We start from the raw sequence: 22934 nt of genomic DNA, 5'->3' as shown, positions 1-22934 counted from the left end.
CAAATACTTCGACGTTGGGGCAAACCAGAGATAGATCTCATGGCGTCTCGACAGAACGCCAAGCTTCCTCGTTACGGGTCCAGATCCAGGGATCCAGGAGCAGTCCTGATAGATGCTCTGACAGCACCTTGGGACTTCAGGATGGCTTACGTGTTTCCACCCTTCCCGTTGCTTCCTCGATTGATTGCCAGAATCAAACAAGAGAGAGCATCAGTGATTCTAATAGCACCTGCGTGGCCACGCAGGACTTGGTATGCAGACCTGGTGGACATGTCATCCTGTCCACCTTGGTCTCTACCTCTGAAACAGGACCTTCTGATACAGGGTCCCTTCAAACATCAAAATCTAACTTCTCTGAAGCTGACTGCTTGGAAATTGAACGCTTGATTTTATCAAGACGTGGATTTTCTGAGTCAGTTATTGATACCTTAATACAGGCTAGGAAACCTGTTACCAGAAAGATTTACCATAAGATATGGCGTAAATACCTATATTGGTGTGAATCCAAAGGTTACTCTTGGAGTAAGGTTAGGATTCCTAGGATATTGTCTTTTCTACAAGAAGGTTTAGAAAAGGGTTTATCTGCTAGTTCATTAAAGGGACAGATCTCAGCTCTGTCCATTCTGTTACACAAACGTCTGTCAGAAGTTCCTGACGTCCAGGCTTTTTGTCAGGCTTTGGCCAGGATTAAGCCTGTGTTTAAAACTGTTGCTCCACCATGGAGTTTAAACCTTGTTCTTAATGTTTTACAGGGCGTTCCGTTTGAACCCCTTCATTCCATTGATATAAAGTTGTTATCTTGGAAAGTTCTATTTTTAATGGCTATTTCCTCGGCTCGAAGAGTCTCTGAATTATCAGCCTTACATTGTGATTCTCCTTATTTGATTTTTCATTCGGATAAGGTAGTCCTGCGTACTAAACCTGGGTTCTTACCTAAGGTAGTTACTAACAGGAATATCAATCAAGAGATTGTTGTTCCTTCTTTATGCCCAAATCCTTCTTCAAAGAAGGAACGTCTACTGCACAACCTGGATGTAGTCCGTGCTCTAAAATTTTACTTACAGGCAACTAAGGAATTTCGACAAACGTCTTCTCTGTTTGTCATTTACTCTGGGCAGAGGAGAGGTCAAAAAGCTTCCGCTACCTCTCTTTCTTTTTGGCTTCGTAGCATAATTCGTTTAGCTTATGAGACTGCTGGACAGCAGCCTCCTGAAAGAATTACAGCTCATTCTACTAGAGCTGTGGCTTCCACTTGGGCCTTCAAGAATGAGGCCTCTGTTGAACAGATTTGCAAGGCTGCAACTTGGTCTTCGCTTCATACTTTTTCCAAATTTTACAAATTTGACACTTTTGCTTCATCGGAGGCTATTTTTGGGAGAAAGGTTCTTCAGGCAGTGGTTCCTTCTGTATAAAGAGCCTGCCTATCCCTCCCGTCATCCGTGTACTTTTGCTTTGATATTGGTATCCCAGAAGTAATGATGACCCGTGGACTGATCACACTTAACAGAAGAAAACATAATTTATGCTTACCTGATAAATTCCTTTCTTCTGTAGTGTGATCAGTCCACGGCCCGCCCTGTTTTTAAGGCAGGTAAATATTTTTTAATTTATACTCCAGTCACCACTTCACCCTTGGCTTTTCCTTTCTCGTTGGTCCTTGGTCGAATGACTGGGAGTGACGTAGAGGGGAGGAGCTATATGCAGCTCTGCTGGGTGAATCCTCTTGCACTTCCTGTTGGGGAGGAGTAATATCCCAGAAGTAATGATGACCCGTGGACTGATCACACTACAGAAGAAAGGAATTTATCAGGTAAGCATAAATTATGTTATTCCGCACAGTCATTGGCTGGAAACTATAGTGACCTATTTCTTTCCTATGGCATGGAGAATCCACAGCTTCATTCCAATTACTAGTGGAATATTCAAGTGCTGGCCAGCAGGAGGAGGCAAAGAGCACCCCAGTAAAGCTGTCAAGTGTAACTTTCCTTACCCATAATCCCCAGTCATTCTCTTTGCCTCTGTCAATGGAGGATGTGCGAAGATGGTGTCTGAAGATATAAAATCCTTTGATGGGTACTTTTCCCTGCAAGCAAGGATTTGTGTCTAGCTGTGTCCATGTCAATCTCTTTAGTAAGAGTAGTGGTGGCTTTTAGCAGTTGGCTACCCCTTCGCAGAAAGCCAGGGTTGGTTTCTCTGTTTCTTTTACTAAAGGTCCATGACAGGGAGTGGAGTACCTGTCACACCTAAGTAGCTGTTATCTGCCCTGCAGCTGGATCCACAGGTAAGTGCCTTTGCCTTCTAGGTACTGAAGGACAGCACTTCAGAGGTTCAGTGGTTTAAGTGTACATTTATGGGCAGTTTGTTACAGGCACATTTTATTTTTCTGTGATCACAGAGGGGCATGCCTTTATTTATAAATGAAGAGATTCTGAGAGAGACTTATGGGGTTAATACTAAGCTGACCTTGTAATTTAACTTTTTATTACACTGGCTGAAAGGTTGTTAAGGGGTTTTAATAATTTCCCCATTATTTATGAAGCCCGTTTTCGGGTTATAGTGTTGTGTGTCAGTTTACTTTAGTTTTTGAGCTGTAGACTTTGAGCGCTTGTAGTCCTGTAGTTCCAGCTACAAGAGTGTGTTTCCTAGGGACAATCATAGATTCCCTGACCATGAAGATTTTCCTGACGGACGTCAGAAAGTCCAGCTTCTTGCCTTTCTCTCCAGTCTGCTATTAGTCATCAGTAGCTCAATGCATGGAGGTGATTGGTCTGATTGTGGCTTCCATGGACATCATTCCTTTTGTTTGGTTCCATCTGCAACCGCTGCAGCTTTGCATGCTCAGTTAATGGAACGGAGACCATTCAGATTTATCGCAGAGGATAAATCTGGATCCACTAACAAGAGACTCTCTCTCTCAAGGTGGATTTCACAGGAACATCTGTTTCGGGCACTTGCTTCCTGAGACCTTCTTGGGTGATTGTGACTACGGACGCTAGCCTGTTGGGCTAGGGAGATGTTTGGGGTTCTCTAAAAGCTCATGGCCCGTGGTCTCGGAAAGTCTTCTCTTCCCATAAACATCTTGGAGTTGAGAGCAAACTTCAATGCCTTGACAGCTTGGCCTCAATGATCTTTAGTCCGGTTTATCAAATTCCAGTCAGAAAACATCACCTCAGTCGGCTTACATCAACCACCAGTGAAGAACTTGGAGTTCCTTGGCCATGAAGGAGGTGACTCGCATTCTGCAGTGGGCGGAGGCTCACGATTGTCTCCTATCTGCCATCCACATTCCAGGAGTTGACAATTGGGAGGCGGATTTTCTGAGCAGACAGACTTTTCATCCCTAGGAGTGGGCTCTCCATCCGGAAGTGTTCTTAAGGATAACCCTCAGATGAGGGTTTCCGGAGATGGATCTGATGGCATCTCGTCAAAATGCCAAGCTTCCAAAGTACGGATCAAGGTCAAGAGATCCTTAGGCCGCTCTGATAGATGCTCTGACGGTTCCTTGGAATTTCGGTCTATCATACCTGTTTCCTCCATTTGCTCTCCTTCCACGAGTCATTGCTCTTATCAAACAAGAAAGAGCGTCCGTGATTCTAATAGCTCCTGTCTGGCCTCTCACGATCTGGTTCGCGGATCTGGTGAAGATGTCATCTCTTCCACCTTGGAGGTTAGCCCTGAGGAAGGACCTTCTAATTCAGGGCCCATTCCTCCATCCAAATCTAGATTCTCTGAAGCTGATAGATTGAACTCCTAGTCCTGTCTAGACGTGTTTTCTAAAGGCAGTCATTGATACAATGCATAAGACTTGTAAACCTATTACTCAAAGGATTTACCATAAGGTATGGCGTAAATACATTTTTTGTTGCAAATCTAAGGGGTTCCTGAAGCCGGGTGAGGATTCCCTGAATTTTACATTTTCTTCAGGATGGCCTGGAGAAATGTTTGTCAGTCAGTACTCTGAAGGGTCAGATTTCTGCACTGTCTATTCTTTTGCACAAACGTCTGGCAGATTTACCTGATGTTCAAGCTTTTGTTCAGGCCCTGGTCAGAATCAGGCCTATGTTTAAACCTGTTGCTCTTCCTTGGAGCCTTAACCTAGTTCTTAAAGTTTTGCAGCAGGCTCTGTTTGAGCCGATGCATGTTGTTGATATAAAATTATCTTGGAAGGTTTTGTTTCTCCTTGCTATTTCTTCTGCTTGCAGAGTTTCTGAGCTTTCAGTTCTACAATGTGATTCCTCGTAACTTATTTTTCATGCAGATAAGGTGGTCCTTCGTACTAAATTGATGTTTCTTCCTAAGGTGGTGTCGGATTGAAACATTATTCAGGAAATTGTTCCTTCTTTTTATCCTAATCCTTCTTCTCATAAGGAACTTCTGTTGCATAACTTGGATGTTGTGCATGCTATAACATTTTACCTACAAGCTGCTAAAGATTTTCGTCAATCTTCTGCTCCGTTTGTTGTTTTCTCTGGAAAGCATCACAAGGCCACTTCTACCACCCTTTCCCTCTGGTTAAGAAGTATAATTCGTTTTCCTTATGAGATTACTGGACAGCAGCCTCCTTAGAGAATTACGACTCATTCCACTAGGGCTGTCTCCTCATCTTGGGCTTTCAAAAATGAAGCTTCTGTGAAACAGATTTGCAAAGCGGCAACATGGTCCTCTTTGTATTCTTTTTCCAAATTCTACAAATTTGATACTTTTACCTCGACTGAGGCCTCTTTTGGGAGAAAGGTGGTGGTGCCTTCTGTTTAGGTCCTCATGCCTTGTTCTCCCTCCCTTTTCATTCCCTGTCCTCTAGCTTGGGTATGGATTCCCACTAGTAATTGGAATGACGTTGTGGACTCTCCATGCCATAGAAAAGAAAACAAAATGTATGCTTACCCGATACATTGCTTTCTTTCCGGACATGGATAGTCCACAACCCCGGCCTCTTTTTAAATTATGTTCGGCAGGTTTTTTTGAGTAAACCTAAGGGACCTATATACCCTTGTGTTTCTTCTTTTCCCATTTTCTTTCGGATGAATGACTGGGGATTATGGGTAAGGGAAGTTACATTTAACAGCTTTGCTGAGGTGCTCTTTGCCTCCTCCTGCTGGCCAGGAGTTAAATGTCCCTCTAGTAATTGGAATGACATTGTGGACTGTCCATGCCTGGAAAGAAAGAAATTTATCAGGTAAGCATACATTTTAGTTTTTTATAACTGTCCCTAATTGGCAAAAGCAGAGAAAGTAACCTAAAGTACAACATGGCAGCTCCCATTGTTTTATAGACATTAAAACTTTACACTTATTTTGTCAATATTTAATGAAATAACTAATGAAGCTTTAAAAAAAAAAAAAAACATCTATATGTTATTCTCAGACTAATCTTTTATTTGAATGCATCATTCTTTCTAGCATTCTTTTAGTGTTTAATGCCCATTTAAAGTCCAGGGACAGTTCTAAAGTCAATATACTTTATGTAATTTTGAAATAAGAAGATAAGGCAAAAGAAAAAAAAATATTTAATGAACTCTGAATAAAGAAAGACCTATATTTACCTTTGTTTATGTACATTCACTGTTTCTTGTAAACTTTGCTCTGACCACGACATTGCTGCATTTATATACTGACCATTACAATGTATCACAGGTTACATTGCCACCAGGGTTGAATCAGACTGCCTTTGATGCCATAGAGAAATAAATGCATGAGAAAAGCAATGGTTTTGGCTAGAGGTTTTTATGCTGCAATATCAGTGTGGTTATACAATGCTGGTTACCTAGATATAAAAATATGATGATACCAGGATGTCCAATTATAAGGCAAATAAGTAAATTACAAATGTTAGATTGAAGTGTTACATACTATTAAAGGTCGTGTACCAGAAGGTTTTTGTAAATTGTGTGTGCCATAATATGCATGAAAGTAGCAGTGATCTCATTATCCTAGCGATCAGTAATTATAAGAAAATGGCTTTTGTGTATAATGAGATTCTAGGAAACTTATTCATGTCCATGGCTATCAAATTGTAAATTGTGTGTACCTTTGCAGAGAACTTAGACCTTTACCCTCTAGCGCAATGCCCATGCTTATTTCAAAACCATTATTATCTCCGCTAATACTTGTTTACATTGTTGTGGAGATTTTAATAAACTAAACTTGGTTTTGGAAAACTAGCTTTATTAGTGAACCTATGATATTGTATGTGTTCTGGTCATGACAAATTGTTGTAGGTCATCTCTAAATTCAGATAGAATCATATAGTATATATAATTAAATTGAAAACAGAATCCAGGAATATACATCTGAGCCCTAAAGCAAATGTCTAGAATAGGTTTGTCCAGCAAAGGTTCTCAAGGGCTGCAAACATCAGTGTTTCAACTTTTTATTGTTGTTGGAGAAGCAAAGATAATTAGATGTGTTTTGACATGATAGTCTAGTCTTCTAACAAATTAAAATATTCATTAGGAGCTAATTACAAATGTATTCATGTTTAAAGTGAAGGTAAACTATGATGAATGAAAGCCGTTTTTTAAAAAATACTATTAAAAACAGGGGCACTCTCATTCAACAAAGTTTAGAAAGCAGCCATTTTTATTAAAAACTTACCTTTCTTCTTTTCACAGCTGGAGCAGCTTCCCCCACACGGAGATCCTCTCTCCCACACGGAGATCCTCTCTTCACACGTCATCAATGACAAATCCAGCTTCCTCCAATCACGGCTTTCCCCCCAGGGTAGTCATTGCCTGAGGCCATGCTGTGATTAGAGGAAGCTGGATTAGTCATTGCTGACGTGTGAAGAGAGGATCTCCGGGTGGGGGAAGCTGCTCTGGCTGTGAAAAAAACAAAGGTAAGTTTTTAATCAAAACGGCTGCTTTCTAAACTTTGATGAATAAAAGAGCCCCTGTTTTTAATCGTATTTTTAAAAAACGGGCTTTCATTCATCAAAGTTTACCTTCACTTTAATAAAGTGTTAAATGCAAAGAAAATAAATATATACTGAGTATTAGAGAAATTTATACTTTGCTGTTATTAACACTTCACCTGGTAAATAGGTAATAGAAAACTAAATTGCCCATGTTTGTGCCTCCTGCCTGAAAGAGTTAAAAATGAAGGGGCTATACATGAATCAATAAAGGGAAGATGTCTTTACCCTCAAAAGCTAATGCTGAGAATTCTAAAACTCTCTGCTATGCACCTGCAGCCTCTGTCATATATTCTGCCCAGTTTCCTTACAGTGTTACACAGTAGCTTTAGTACGTAATGTATCCGCTAGAATCAGTGAACTTCACTCATGGGTTTTTATTGTTTTTTGGTAAGGGACACAAATAGTTCTAGACCAGCTGATGTATGCCAGGGGTCAACACATTTTTATTTTAGGTTAAGGAGCCAGCAAGAAAATTTAGGAGAAACCCATATATATATATATATATACAGGGTTAGACGAAAGAAAGACGAGGAGCTGCAGACTCTTTTCCAAAGTAGGTAATTTAATAAGCAGACAAGTGAAAGACACAGTCACAGTGTGCAGGGTTGGATCTGACGCGTTTCCCGCATGCTCACATGCGCTTCATCAGAGATCTCATATATATACAGTGTGTGTGTATATGTGTGTATATATATATATATATATATATATATATGTATATATATATATATATATATATATATACATATACAGGTGGCCCTCGTTTTACAACAGTTCAATTTACACCGTTTCAGAATGACAACCTTTTTTTTAGTCATGTGACTGCTATTGAAAAGCATTGAGAAGCAGTGCATTTATTAAAATAGCCAGTAGGTGGAGCTGTCCGCTTGTGTTGCAGCAAAGCCAAGCAAGCTGAAATTAATCAGTTTAACCAGACCTGAGCTATCGAGCAGATTTCAAAGGAACAATATCTTCTGGTCTATAAATCAGTCCAGATTGGAATATATATATATATATATATATATATATATATATATATACATACATACTGTCTGTGTGTGTATGTATGTATGTGTATATATATATATATATATATATATATATATATATATATATATATATATGTGTATATATATATGTATGTGTGTATATATATATATATATATATATATATATACACACACATACAGTAAATATATATCAAATCATTAAAAGCTGACTAAAAATGCATTATGAGGGATGTATTTATTTTTTTGACAATTTTAATTGGACATGTATACAACAAAAAAAAAAACCAACTTTACAGATGGTATCGTTTCAAGGTCAGAACAACCTTATCTGATCAGAGGTTTACCATGGAGTGTCAGCTACTGTCTGGGAGACACTAAATAAAGCCACGACAGGCTTGCATGGAGAAGCCACTCTAAAAGCTCCTCCCACACAGGAAAAGCTATGGAGTAGCCTCCCAGCACCGGTATCTTCTGCAGATGTATTAGATACAAGCAGGTGCTGTTGAAGGGATAGTGTAGTCAAAATTAAACTTCCATGATTCAGATAGAGCATTCATTTTAAGCAACTGTCTAATTTACTCCTATTATCAATTTTTCTTCGTTCTCTTGGAATCTTCATTTGAAAAACAAAACAAAACTGAAAGCTTTGGAGCCGACTGATTTTTGGTTAAGAACCTTGGGAGCGCTTGCTCATTGGTGGCTACATTTAGACACCAATCAGCAAGAGCCACCCAGGTGCTGAATTATAAATGTGCCGGCTCCTTAGCTTAAATTTTTGCTTTTTCAAATAAAGATACCAAGATAACGAATACAAATTGATAATATGAGTAAATTATTAAGTTGCTTAAAATTACATGCTTTATCTGAATCATGAAAGTTTAATTTTGACTAGACTATCCCTTTAACCCCATGGCTGCCAAAATAGCTGCAATGTATTGCACATAAATGCATTGCAACACTCTTGGTTAGCCAAAGGGATGTTGGTAGAGTTGGTTAAATAACTCTCTGCACAGTGTGAGGAAACAGAGGTGGCAAGAAAGTGTCAACCACACCTCCCCATAACTGCAGGCCTGTCTTCTAGGTGCCCTGGGGCTGCATATTAGAGCCTTGGATTAGTATAGGAGGTTTTAATACTTCATGATGTTGTGCGCTTGTAGAAAAAAAGCACATGTGCACTGTTCCAGCTGTATGTAGTTCAATGTGAGCTGATAGGCTTGCACAAGGGTGAGTAGGGTGTGTGCACGCCTGTGTGTGTGTGTGTATATATATATATATATATATGTATATATGTATATGTATGTATATGTGTGTCGATATAGATATATATATATATAGTTTTCTTAGTTCCCAGACTTTATCAAGCCATACATATATACTTTGTAATATTAAAGGGACATTATACTGTAAAATGTTCTTCACTTTTAATTTGTTCCCAATGATCTATTTTACAGTAAGCTGTATTGCATTAAATAGTTTGCAAATTGTTCCTTTACATTTATTCTGTCATTTGAAATAGCTTGAAATTTCAAATGAAACCACTATCTGTTCTGAAAATATGAATAGTGCTGTATTCTCTGATGTGTAAACAAAAGGCAGCAGCAGAAATTAACCACCCAGTGGGGGTTAGGTGAGAAAGGTACTAAAATGATTTCTTAACGATTGCTCTCCCTGAGTATTGGCTTTTATGTATTTAGAGATAAGTGGGCCTTTATGTGTTTATATAGACAGAAATAAGATAATGGGTTTTTATGTTTTTGCAGGTTCAGCCCACTTGAATATAAATGCTATTTAGAACAATTGGTTGTAGTTTAAAGGAGCAAAAAGTTATTTCAATTACAAAAAAAAAAAATAGAGTAATAATTTCCTATACATTTAATAAACTGAAAGCACATTAAGAACAGTTCCCCAAGTGTCCGTTTAAATTACTCTCTATAGCATTATATGTTGCCATATTTGTAATAAGATAAGTCTTGACTTCAGTTGCACAGATGTTTATTATAAAAAAATAAAAAAATAATTACTGCACAAATGTTTTTTTTTAAGAATGTGGTGTCTAATTATCGGTTTCTGCTTTTTGTTTCTTAGCACGTGGGAGATCTCGGAAAGCCACTTTAAGTACCCATTTGTGGAGCAGTATCTCAAGACAAAGATGAACTCTTTAAATCTAATTGTAAAGTACCTCATCTGTAGATGCTTGACGCTAATAATTATATTACTTGCCTGCATCTATCTAGGATATTATATCAGCCTTTTTTCTCTAACTGACGAATTCAGTTGCAATATCCGAACTGGCATTTTAAAAAATGACACTACCCTTCCGGCACTGATACAATGCAAGCTTATTGCAGTTGGTGTTTTTAGGCTTCTTAGTTATATTAACTTAATTATTTATGTTTTGACGATGCCATTCGTATTATACACCATAATGGTTCCATTTAGGAAGAGGTCAGATGTTCTCAAGGTCTACGAGATCCTACCAACGTTTAGTGTCCTGCAGTTCCCCTCACAAAACTATGATGATCTGAGTCTCTTTCTCCTGTTTGTTGAAGAAAACATTAGCGAGCTAAAATCATACAAATGCCTAAGGGTGCTGGAAAATCTCAAGGGTAGCGGGGAAGCATTTGACACCATGCAGATGTTAACCACTTTAGGAACGGTAAAGACTGACACAGTGGATGGAAAGACGCCTGCATTTAAAACGGGCTCAGTGCCTGCATCAGCTGCTGAAAACAATACACTTGAGCTTAAAGGTAAATTTAACCTTTTTGTTTATATTTATGTAAAACTGTCAATGTAAACATGGAACCTTAAAGGCACAGTAAGGTCAAAGTTAAAACGTTATGATTTAGATAGATTTCCAATTTACTTCTATTATCAAATTTGTTTCATTCTCTTGGAATATTTATTGAAGTATTGGAGAGTGTACACATACAGTATATTTAGCATTCTATGGCAGCAGTACTTGCAATAATGTTTGTAGCTAAGTTATACTTTGTTGCAAACACTGCTTCCATAGAATGCTAAGTAAATGTGCACACTATTGAACCTACACTTCAACAAAGATTCAAAGAGAATGAAGCAAATTTGATAATAGAAGTACGTTAGATGAAAGCTGTTTAAAGTTGAATACGCTATTTGACCCGTAAATGTTTAATTTTGACTTAACTGTCCCTTTAACTTCCAAGCACAAAACCCTCAGGAAAAACGCCAGTTACTAAAGATAGTTGTTGTTGTACGTCTGAGAAACAATTTCAGATTTTATAGTAGATTGGCTGTATACTGGGTTAATATTGCAAATGCCCTGCTTTTAATAGCTTTCTTGTCTTGAAGATTTCTCAAAGGAACATGATGCGTAATGTTTGTTTTTTTCTGTTCTGCCTAAAAGAGAATGTTTCAGAAATGTATTTGAAAAACCAATATTCTATTTCTGAATAAACATTTTTTTTCTTTCTAAGGTAGTGATAGTCCATGAAAATCCTTACTTGTGAGAATTCACTTCCTGGCCACCAGGTGGAGGCAAAGGCACTTCCCACTTCCCTCTCTCTTCCAGTAGTTCTTAGCCTCTTCATGGAGTGGCAGGGATAGAGGTGTTAAGGACTATTATTTTGTATAATGAATAATTTCCCTCAAATGGTTAGTTTCCTGGAAGAGAGAGGGACTTATGAGGAGTACTGGCTGTGCAATATAAGTATTCTCTCTGGAGTTGAGGTCACAGCCCTGTCATTGCTGGAATAGCTTCTTAGCATCCTCCTGCAAGGCCATGAAGTTTTACTCCCCAAGTATATCCACTGCTGTTAGTTACAGGATTGGGTGGGCTCTCTGCTGCATTCTCATGAATATTTCTGGGTAAGAACAGTGGAGTGGGCAATTTATTTGATAAGTACCGGTTCTCCCACATAGCCCACAGGCTAATGGTACATACAGTACAGTAATTTGTTAGCCAGTCACAAATTCTCCCTATATGTTAAATTTAGGAACACATTGTCCGTTTTATGCATTTTAACAGGGTATGGATTTATTTTTCATTTTCCCAGGGGAGTGTGGCTATATTTCAAACATTTTCATACACTATAACAGCTCCTGCAGGATAGGGATTTGGATATCTCTAGGCACAAATTACTTCCCTAACACTGAGAGGAGATTTTATTTGTTTGCTGTGTAAAGTTCTTTATTCTTCTACTTTAGATTGCGCCTTATGTGGTCGTTGTCATTACCGGCTGGCATTCCAGGAAGAGCTTGCCTAGCTTCGGTTCCCTTTTACACTTAGTGGCGATAAGTTGGAGTGCAGCACCTATTTCACTGAGTGGCTTGGGCTTTTCAGTTGTTCCTTATATCAGTTAGTCCGACATCAGGGGAGCTTCTATCACACCGGGGGTGTTTGTGGAGAGCGTAGAGTGGGATAGTTCTCATTTAACTATTCCCCTTGGGGTTTGTTCATGTGCCCCATTTCACTGTTTTCCATTTTTAACCCCAATCATACCTGAGTGATATGGAAGGATCAGGTTATCCAAGGGGGGTTGTGGTGGGGGATGGGATCTTATAGCTCCGGTTATCATACACTACAGTATTACTTTCCCTTGGGTTGTACAGGAAAGAACTCCTACAGTTTTCCACTTATCGTTATCCTGGAGCAGTCTTAGGACCCATTTATAGGCTGACATGAGGGTTTCTTACTATGGGTCTAGATAACCACAATGTGATATTTGTACCAGGACAGTGCTTGATGCTATATATCAGTATACGTATATGCATGCATAAAGTTTGTGCATGGCTTAGCTGTGAACTTCTCACAATCATCTTACTGTAATCTTTGTGAGCAACTGTACATTGTACTAATGCAAATGCATAGATAAATTAGTATTTTGCTTCTTTGTCATTCAGACTCAGAGACTCATATGAGCACCTTTGGGACTCATCAGAATATGATTCAACCAGAAGGGTGGTGTAGCCCGGGTTCTCTTAGGCTTTGACCTGTCGTATCTTAATTCTGGTTTCTGTTTGACGATTTGTTTTCTCGCTCTGTCAGGGATCTCAATTCTGTGGATTATCCTCTGTTTTAGATTTGGGTCTTGAGGAATCTTTACTTCAATTATTATATTTATGGTATTAAATTCATAAACCAGTGGCAATTGTTTTTCCTCTGAGAGGATATTCAGAATAATATTTTTTACTTATGGCTGGCATATCTGTTATGAGATTTGTTTCTCTGGTTCTTCGTATTCCTGAGTACAATAAGGTTAACAAAGCTATGTAGCTTACTTTTCCTCTTGGAGTTTTGCATTGGAATACTCATGGTGTCATAATTTCCACCCTTTGTACCTATGTTTTCAGTAGCTAGTGTAGTCTAGTTCTATTTCTTCTTCCTTGGGATTTGCTGAATGAGGTTTTTCGTAGTACAAGTTGTGAAACCTGCATCTTGGTTGTCTTATTTGTGCAAAATGTTATCTATTTGTCAGATTTTATCTCAGTGAAGACACCTTTGGGTAGGAAGGAAGGTCTCTCAGGTGCTGGTTCCGGGTAAATAGGTGCCTGCCTTTCATTCTTTCCCACCCGTTTTCCTTTGTGGACTTTGCAGCTTGTGTATTGGTTCCTACACGTAAGGATTTTCATGGACTATCACCACCTTAGAAAGAAAACATAATTTATTCTTACCTGATAAATTCCTTTCTTTCTTGGTCGTGATTGCCAACAAACCCACCCATTTTTTTCTAGTTGGCGGCAGTCTTGTTAGCACCTCTTTACCCTACTATCTTTCTTACTGCTTTCAATGTAGCCACCAATAAGGAAACACTATGCAGGGTGCTGAACCTAAAATGGGCCGGCTACTAAGCTTTACATTCCTACTTTTTAAATAAAGCTAGCAAGAGAAGGAAGAAAAATTGATAATAGGAGTAAATTAGAAAGTTGCTTAAAATTATATGTTCTATCTGAATCGTGAAAGGAAAAAAATTGGGCTTAGTATCCCTTTAAGAGTTTTTTTTTGTGGGGTGTCTTCACCTCCTCGTGGTGGCTAGGAAGTGAATTCCCACAAGTAAGGATTTTCGTATACTAACACCACCAAGAAAGAAAGGAATTTATCAGGTAAGAATAAATTGTTTTTCTGTGAAGTTGACTCTGCCAATGAGTGAGAAGTCACATGACTTGTATGTAGTCACCTACTTCCTGTAAGTTTTTTATCTTAAATTTAACACCTATTATTTAACCCTTTTTATGTACAACTTCTGCTTTCATATACACAGTAGAAAAATTAAGTATTATGTCCATTTAAGTAGACTGTTGACACCATTTTTGTAATTTATTTCTGAATACAGTCGATTCATGAGGAGTGCTCTCTTGTCTCTGATTTGTAGACAACAATTGTCTGTTTTAGCAGAATAATTAGTAATAAATAATGGACATAGAAGTGACGCATAAAGTTTAGTGCATGCATTTCAGGCCCCTTATAGCAGTGCCTTGTATGGTGGTGTTTTGGAATATTTGAAATAAAATGTGCTGTATTTTGCATCCTTCAGTTGATTTCCCCAGTGCACAGCAGTTTTTTTAAAAGAAAGCGCCAAGTTCTAAGTTTGAGACTAATGCCCAAGAAATTATCTTAAGTGGGTGCACTACTGAGGTAGCCACGTGGGGGAATACTTCTTCAGCCTTTTTCTTAAAGGGACAGTAAACGCCTTGACATTAAAGGACCAGTCAACACATTAGATTTGCATAATCAACAAATGCAAGATAACAAGACAATGCAATAGCACTTAGTCTGAACTTCAAATGAGTAGTAGATTTTTTATAACAAATTTCAAAGTTATGTATATTTCCTCTCCCCCTGTACCATGTGATAGCAATCAGCCAATCACAAATGCATATACGTATAGTCTGTGTATTCTTGCACATGCTCAGTAGGATCTGGTGACTCAAAAATTGTAAATATAAAAGACTGTGCACATTTTTTTTAATGGAAGTAAATTGGAAAGTTAACCTGAGTGTCCCTGTGTTTAGTTATGCATAGTAATAGTCTTTTATTATTTGTTTCAGAAATTGTAATGCACACTGCAGACTTCTCAAGGCTAACCCTGCTACATATATGTCCTGAATTGGCTTTAACTGATAACAAACTGTAAAAAAAGTGCACTTCCTACTAACATTATGACTTTGACTAGGCTTGTTATGTGCAGAGTCATCCAAGATTGGCTCCTCCAAATGACACAAGTGGTGGGCAGAGTTTTAATATTGAAAAACAAAATGTTTAGACTTGGCTGATATGTTATTCTATAGCAAAACAACAGAAATGTCTTGTAATTACAAGGTGTTTACTGTCCATTTAAACAGTGGCAAAGGGAATGCAGTATAATTCTTTCCTTCAAGATAGCCTACTTTTAAAAAAGGCAAGGTTGGCTAGAACATTAAAAGTAGGGTGAATTTCACATAAAACATGCAGGGGGAAAAAGAAAGCATATTTCTCCAACATAGGTGTGTCCGGTCCACGGCGTCATCCTTACTTGTGGGGATATTCTCTTCCCCAACAGGAAATGGCAAAGAGCCCAGCAAAGCTGGTCACATGATCCCTCCTAGGCTCCGCCTACCCCAGTCATTCTCTTTGCCGTTGCACAGGCAACATCTCCACGGAGATGGCTAAGAGTTTTTTGGTGTTTAAATGTAGTTTTATTCTTCAATCAAGAGTTTGTTATTTTAAAATAGTGCTGGTATGTACTATTTACTCTGAAACAGAAAAGAGATGAAGATTTCTGTTTGTAAGAGGAAAATGATTTTAGCAACCGTTACTAAAATCGATGGCTGTTTCCACACAGGACTGTTGAGATGAATTAACTTCAGTTGGGGGAAACAGTGGGCAGACTTTTGCTGCTTGAGGTATGACACATTTCTAACAAGACTTGGTAATGCTGGAAGCTGTCATTTTCCCTATGGGAACCGGTAAGCCATTTTCTTAGTTTAGTATAAGAATAAAGGGCTTCACAAGGGCTTTAAAGACTGGTAGACATTTTTCTGGGCTAAAACGATTACTTTATAAGTATATTTAGTGGATTATAACTATAAATAGTTCTTTTAATCTTGGGGATGTATTAAAAAAACGGCAGGCACTGTATTGGACACCTTTTTCACTGGGGGCCTTTTCTAGTCATAGGCAGAGCCTCATTTTCGCGCCACTAATGCGCAGTTGTTTTTGGAAAGCAAGGCATGCAGATGCATGTGTGAGGAGCTAAGAACCACTGAAAAAGCTTATTGAAGGCGTCATTTGGTATCGTATTCCCCTCTGGGCTTGGTTGGGTCTCAGCAAAGCAGATACCAGGGACTGTATAGGGGTTAAATGTAAACTCTTACAGAGTTACAGAGTTAAAGCTTTCAAATTTGGTGTGCAATACTTTTAAGGCTTTAAGACACTGTGGTGAAATTTTGGTGAATTTTGAACAATTCCTTCATACTTTTTCACATATTCAGTAATAAAGTGTGTTCAGTTTAAAATTTAAAGTGACAGTAACGGTTTTATTTTAAAATGTTTTTTGTGCTTTGTTATCAAGTTTATGCCTGTTAACATGTCTGAACCATCAGATAGACGATGTTCTGTATGTTTGGAAGCCAAGGTTCCTCCCCATTTAAATATATGTGATGAATGTGACATAGTGTCCAAACAAAGTAGGGACAATGATGCCACTGATAATGATGTTGCCCAAAATGATTCCTCAAGCGAGGGGAGTAAGCATGGTACTGCATCATCCCCTTCTGTGTCTACACCAGTCTTGCCCACACAAGAGGCCCCTAGTACATCTAGTGCGCCAATCCTTCTTACTATGCAACAATTAACGGCTGTAATGGATAATTCTATTAAAAACATTTTGTCCAAAATGCCCACTTATCAGAGAAAGCGCGATTGCTCTGTTTTAGATACTGAAGAGCATGAGGACGCTGATGATAATGGTTCTGACATACCCTCACACCAATCTGAAGGGGCCAGGAGGGAGGTTTTGTCTGAGGGAGAAATTTCAGATTCAGGAAAAATTTCTCAACAAGCTGAACCTGATGTTATTACTTTTAAATTTAAATTAGAACATCTCCGCGCTCTGCTTAAGGAGGTGTTATCTACTCTGGATGATTGTGACAATTTGGTCATTCCAGAGAAGTTATGTAAGATGGACAAGTTCCTAGAGGTCCCGGTGCCCCCCGATGCTTTTCCTATACCCAAGCGGGTGGCGGACATTGTAAATAAGGAATGGGAAAGGCCCGGCATACCTTTTGTTCCTCCCCCTATATTTAAAAAAATATTTCTTCTGTTAAGTGTGATCAGTCCACGGGTCATCATTACTTCTGGGATATTACTCCTCCCCAACAGGAAGTGCAAGAGGATTCACCCAGCAGAGCCGCATATAGCTCCTCCCCTCTACGTCACTCCCAGTCATTCTCTTGCACCCAACGACTAGATAGGATGTGTGAGAGGACTATGGTGATTATACTTAGTTTTATATCTTCAATCAAAAGTTTGTTATTTTAAAATAGCACCGGAGTGTGTTATTACCTCTCTGGCAGAGTTTGAAGAAGAATCTACCAGAGTTTTTGCTATGATTTTAGCCGGAGTAGTTAAGATCATATTGCTGTTTCTCGGCCATCTGAGGAGAGGTAAACTTCAGATCAGGGGACAGCGGGCAGATGAATCTGCATAGAGATATGTAGCAGTTTTTATTTTCTGACAATGGAATTGATGAGAAAATCCTGCCATACCGATATAATGTCATGTATGTATACTTTACACTTCAGTATTCTGGGGAATGGTACTTCACTAGAATTACACTGTAAGAATTACATAAAGCTGTTTAATAACTAGAAATTATGTTTAACGTTTTTGCTGGAATGTAAAATCGTTTTCATTTGCTGAGGTACTGAGTGAATAAATGTTTGGGCACTATTTTTCCACTTGGCAGTTGCTTAATCTTTTTTCTGACAGTTTCTGTTCTCTCTCACTGCTGTGTGTGAGGGGGAGGGGCCGTTTTTTGGCGCTTTTGCTACGCATCAAATATTTCAGTCAGCAGCTCATTGTATTTCCTGCATGATCCGGTTCATCTCTACAGAGCTCAGGGGTCTTCAAAACTTATTTTGAGGGAGGTAATTTCTCTCAGCAGAGCTGTGAGAATTATAGTTGACTGAGATAAAAAACGTTTATTCTGTAATTTGTTTCCTGCTTTCAGAATTTGTTATCTTTGCTAATGGGATTAAACCTTTGCTAAAGTTGTGTTGTTTACACTATAACTGTTTTCAATTTATTAATTTTCAACTGTCATAGATCTTCTGTGCTTCTTAAAGGCACAGTACATTTTTAATATTATTCTAATTGAATTGTATTCCAAGTTGCAAGTTTATTTGCTAGTGTGTTAAACATGTCTGATTCAGAGGATGATACCTGTGTCATTTGTTGCAATGCCAAAGTGGAGCCCATTAGAAATTTATGTACTAACTGTATTGATGCTACTTTAAATAAAGGTCAATCTGTACAAATTGAACAAATTTCACCAAACAACGAGGGGAGAGTTATGCCGACTAACTCGCCTCACGTGTCAGTACCTGCATCTCCCGATCGGGAGGTGCGTGATATTGTAGCGCCGAGTACATCTGGGCGGCCATTACAAATCACATTACAGGATATGGCTACTGTTATGACTGAAGTTTTGGCTAAATTACCAGAACTAAGAGGTAAGCGTGATCACTCTGGGGTGAGAACAGAGTGCGCTGATAATATTAGGGCCATGTCAGACACTGCGTCACAGGTGGCAGAACATGAGGACGGAGAACTTCATTCTGTGGGTGACGGTTCTGATCCAAACAGACTGGATTCAGATATTTCAAATTTTAAATTTAAACTGGAAAACCTCCGTGTATTACTAGGGGAGGTGTTAGCGGCTCTGAATGATTGTAACACAGTTGCAATACCAGAGAAAATGTGTAGGTTGGATAAATATTTTGCGGTACCGGCGAGTACTGAGGTTTTTCCTATACCTAAGAGACTTACTGAAATTGTTACTAAGGAGTGGGATAGACCCGGTGTGCCGTTCTCACCCCCTCCGATATTTAGAAAAATGTTTCCAATAGACGCCACCACACGGGACTTATGGCAAACGGTCCCTAAGGTGGAGGGAGCAGTTTCTACTTTAGCTAAGCGTACCACTATCCCGGTGGAGGATAGCTGTGCTTTTTCAGATCCAATGGATAAAAAATTAGAGGGTTACCTTAAGAAAATGTTTGTTCAACAAGGTTTTATATTGCAACCCCTTGCATGCATTGCGCCGATCACGGCTGCAGCGGCATTCTGGATTGAGTCTCTGGAAGAGAACATTAGTTCAGCTACTCTGGACGACATTACGGACAGGCTTAGAGTCCTTAAACTAGCTAATTCATTCATTTCGGAGGCCGTAGTACATCTTACTAAACTTACGGCGAAGAATTCAGGATTCGCCATTCAGGCAGTGGTTCCTTCTGTATAAAGAGCCTGCCTATCCCTCCTGTCATCCGTGTACTTTTGCTTTGGTATTGGTATCCCAGAAGTAATGATGACCCGTGGACTGATCACACTTAACAGAAGAAAACATAATTTATGCTTACCTGATAAATTCCTTTCTTCTGTAGTGTGATCAGTCCACGGCCCTCCCTGTTTTTAAGGCAGGTAAATATTTTTTAATTTATACTCCAGTCACCACTTCACCCTTGGCTTTTCCTTTCTCGTTGGTCCTTGGTCGAATGACTGGGAGTGACGTAGAGGGGAGGAGCTATATGCGGCTCTGCTGGGTGAATCCTCTTGCATTTCCTGTTGGGGAGGAGTAATATCCCAGAAGTAATGATGACCCGTGGACTGATCACACTACAGAAGAAAGGAATTTATCAGGTAAGCATAAATTATGTTTTCCTATGGTCAACCCCAGAAAGGACTTATGGCAGATAGTCCCCAAGGTCGAGGGGGCGGTTTCTACTCTAAACAAACGCACTACTATCCCTATAGAAGATAGTTGTGCTTTCAAAGATCCTATGGTTTGCTTAAAAAGATGTTTGTTCAGCAAGGTTACCTTCTACAACCAATTTCATGCATTGTTCCTGTCACTACAGCAGCGTGTTTCTGGTTCGAAGAACTAGAAAAGTCGCTCGATAAAGACTCTTCGTATGAGGAGGTTATAGACAGAGTTCAAGCACTTAAATTGGCTAACTCTTTTATCTTAGACGCCACTTTGCAATTAGCTAGATTAGCGGCGAAAAATTCAGGTTTTGCTATTGTGGCGCGCAGAGCGCTTTGGCTAAAGTCTTGGTCAGCGGATGTGTCCTCCAAGAACAAATTGCTTAACATCCCTTTCAAAGGTAAAACGCTGTTTGGCCCTGACTTGAAAGAGATTATTTCAGACATCACTGGGGGAAAGGGCCACGCCCTTCCTCAGGATAGGTCTTTTAAGGCTAAAAATAAGCCAAATTTTCGTCCCTTTCGCAGAAACGGACCAGCCTCAAATTCTACACCCTCTAAGCAAGAGGGTAATAGTTCTCAAACCAAACCAGCCTGGAGACCGATGCAAGGCTGGAACAAGGGTAAGCAGGCCAAGAAACCTGCCACTGCTACTAAAACAGCATGAAGTGTTGGCCCCCGATCCGGGACCGGATCTGGTGGGGGGCAGACTCTCTCTCTTTGCTCAGGCTTGGGCAAGAGATGTTCAGGATCCTTGGGCGCTAGAAATAGTTTCTCAAGGTTATCTCCTGGAATTCAAGGAACTACCCCCAAGGGGGAGGTTCCACAGGTCTCAATTGTCTTCAAACCAAATAAAAAGACAGGCATTCTTACATTGTGTAGAAGACCTGTTAAGAATGGGAGTGATTCATCCTGTTCCATTAGGAGAACAAGGGATGGGGTTTTACTCCAATCTGTTCATAGTTCCCAAGAAAGAAGGAACATTCAGACCAATTTTAGATCTCAAGATTCTAAACAAATTTCTCAGGGTTCCATCGTTCAAGATGGAAACCATTCGAACAATTCTTCCTACCATCCAGGAAGGTCAATTCATGACCACGGTGGATTTAAAGGATGCGTATCTACATATTCCTATCCACAAGGAACATCATCGGTTCCTAAGGTGCGCCTTTCTGGACAAGCATTACCAGTTTGTGGCACTTCCATTCGGATTAGCCACTGCTCCAAGGATTTTCACAAAGGTACTAGGGTCCCTTCTAGCGGTGCTAAGACCAAGGGGCATTGCAGTAGTACCTTACTTGGACGACATACTGATTCAAGCGTCGTCTCTGTCAAAAGCAAAGGCTCATACGGACATTGTCCTAGCCTTTCTCAGATCTCACGGGTGGAAAGTGAACATAGAAAAAAGTTCTCTGTCCCCGTCAACAAGAGTTCCCTTCTTGGGAACAATAATAGACTCCTTAGAAATGAAGATTTTTCTGACAGAGGCCAGAAAATCAAAACTTCTAAGCTCTTGTCAAGTACTTCATTCTGTTCTTCTTCCTTCCATAGCGCAGTGCATGGAAGTAATAGGTTTGATGGTTGCGGCAATGGACATAGTTCCTTTTGCACGAATTCATCTAAGACCATTACAACTGTGCATGCTCAGACAGTGGAATGGGGATTATACAGACTTGTCTCCGACGATCCAAGTAGATCAAAGAACCAGAGATTCACTCCGTTGGTGGCTGAACCTGGACAACCTGTCACAGGGAATGAGCTTCCGCAGACCAGAGTGGGTCATTGTCACGACCGACGCCAGTCTGGTGGGCTGGGGCGCGGTCTGGGAACCCCTGAAAGCTCAGGTTCTATGGTCTCGGGAAGAATCTCTTCTCCCGATAAACATTCTGGAACTGCGAGCGATATTCAATGCTCTCAAAGCTTGGCCTCAACTAGCAAAGGCCAAATTCATAAGGTTTCAATCAGACAACATGACGACTGTTGCATATATCAACCATCAGGGGGGGAACAAGGAGTTCCCTGGCGATGGAGGAAGTGACCAAAATAATTCAATGGGCGGAGAATCACTCCTGCCACTTGTCTGCAATCCACATCCCAGGAGTGGAAAATTGGGAAGCGGATTTTCTGAGTCGTCAGACTTTCCATCCGGGGGAGTGGGAACTCCATCCGGAAATCTTTGCCCAAATAACTCAATTATGGGGCATTCCAGACATGGACCTGATGGCGTCTCGTCAGAACTTCAAGGTTCCTTGCTACGGGTCCAGATCCAGGGATCCCAGGGCGACTCTAGTAGATGCACTGATAGCGCCTTGGACCTTCAACCTAGCTTATGTATTCCCACCGTTCCCTCTCATTCCCAGGCTGGTAGCCAGGATCAATCAGGAGAGGGCTTCGGTGATCTTGATAGCTCCTGCGTGGCCACGCAGAACTTGGTATGCAGACCTGGTGAATATGTCATCGGCTCCACCATGGAAGCTACCTTTGAGACAGGACCTTCTTGTTCAAGGTCCATTCGAACATCCGAATCTGGCCTCACTCCAACTGACTGCTTGGGGATTGAACGCTTGATTTTATCAAAGCGTGGGTTTTCAGATTCTGTCATTGATACTCTTGTTCAGGCTAGAAAGCCTGTAACTAGGAAAATTTACCATAAAATATGGAAAAAATATATTTGTTGGTGTGAATCTAAAGGATTCCCATGGAACAAGATAAAAATTCCTAAGATTCTATCCTTTCTACAGGAGGGTTTGGAGAAAGGATTATCTGCAAGTTCTTTGAAGGGACAGATTTCTGCTTTATCTGTTTTACTTCACAAAAAACTGGCGGCTGTGCCAGATGTTCAAGCTTTTGTTCAGGCTCTGGTTAGAATCAAGCCTGTTTACAAACCTTTGACTCCTCCTTGGAGTCCCAATTTAGTTCTTTCAGTTCTTCAAGGGGTTCCGTTTGAACCCTTACATTCCGTAGATATTAAGTTACTATCTTGGAAAGTTTTGTTTTTGGTTGCAATTTCTTCTGCTAGAAGAGTTTCAGAGTTATCTGCTCTGCAGTGTTCTCCTCCTTATCTGGTGTTCCAT

The 22934-nt window shown here is 39.8% G+C and overlaps 1 protein-coding gene across 1 annotated transcript in view; it reads left to right on the top strand.

Annotated features, from left to right (window-relative positions):
• Positions 1-22934, top strand: part of PANX1 (pannexin 1) — a 251544-nt gene that overhangs the window by 224755 nt on the left and 3855 nt on the right. Inside the window, exon 4 of the mRNA XM_053708615.1 lies at positions 10008-10672. Coding sequence (XP_053564590.1) covers positions 10008-10672 — 665 coding nt within the window. The remainder of the gene's footprint in view (positions 1-10007; positions 10673-22934) is intronic.

This window comes from Bombina bombina, chromosome 3 (assembly GCF_027579735.1).
Source record: "Bombina bombina isolate aBomBom1 chromosome 3, aBomBom1.pri, whole genome shotgun sequence".
Lineage (NCBI taxonomy): Eukaryota > Metazoa > Chordata > Amphibia > Anura > Bombinatoridae > Bombina > Bombina bombina.
This window is presented reverse-complemented; position numbering and strand designations above follow the sequence as displayed.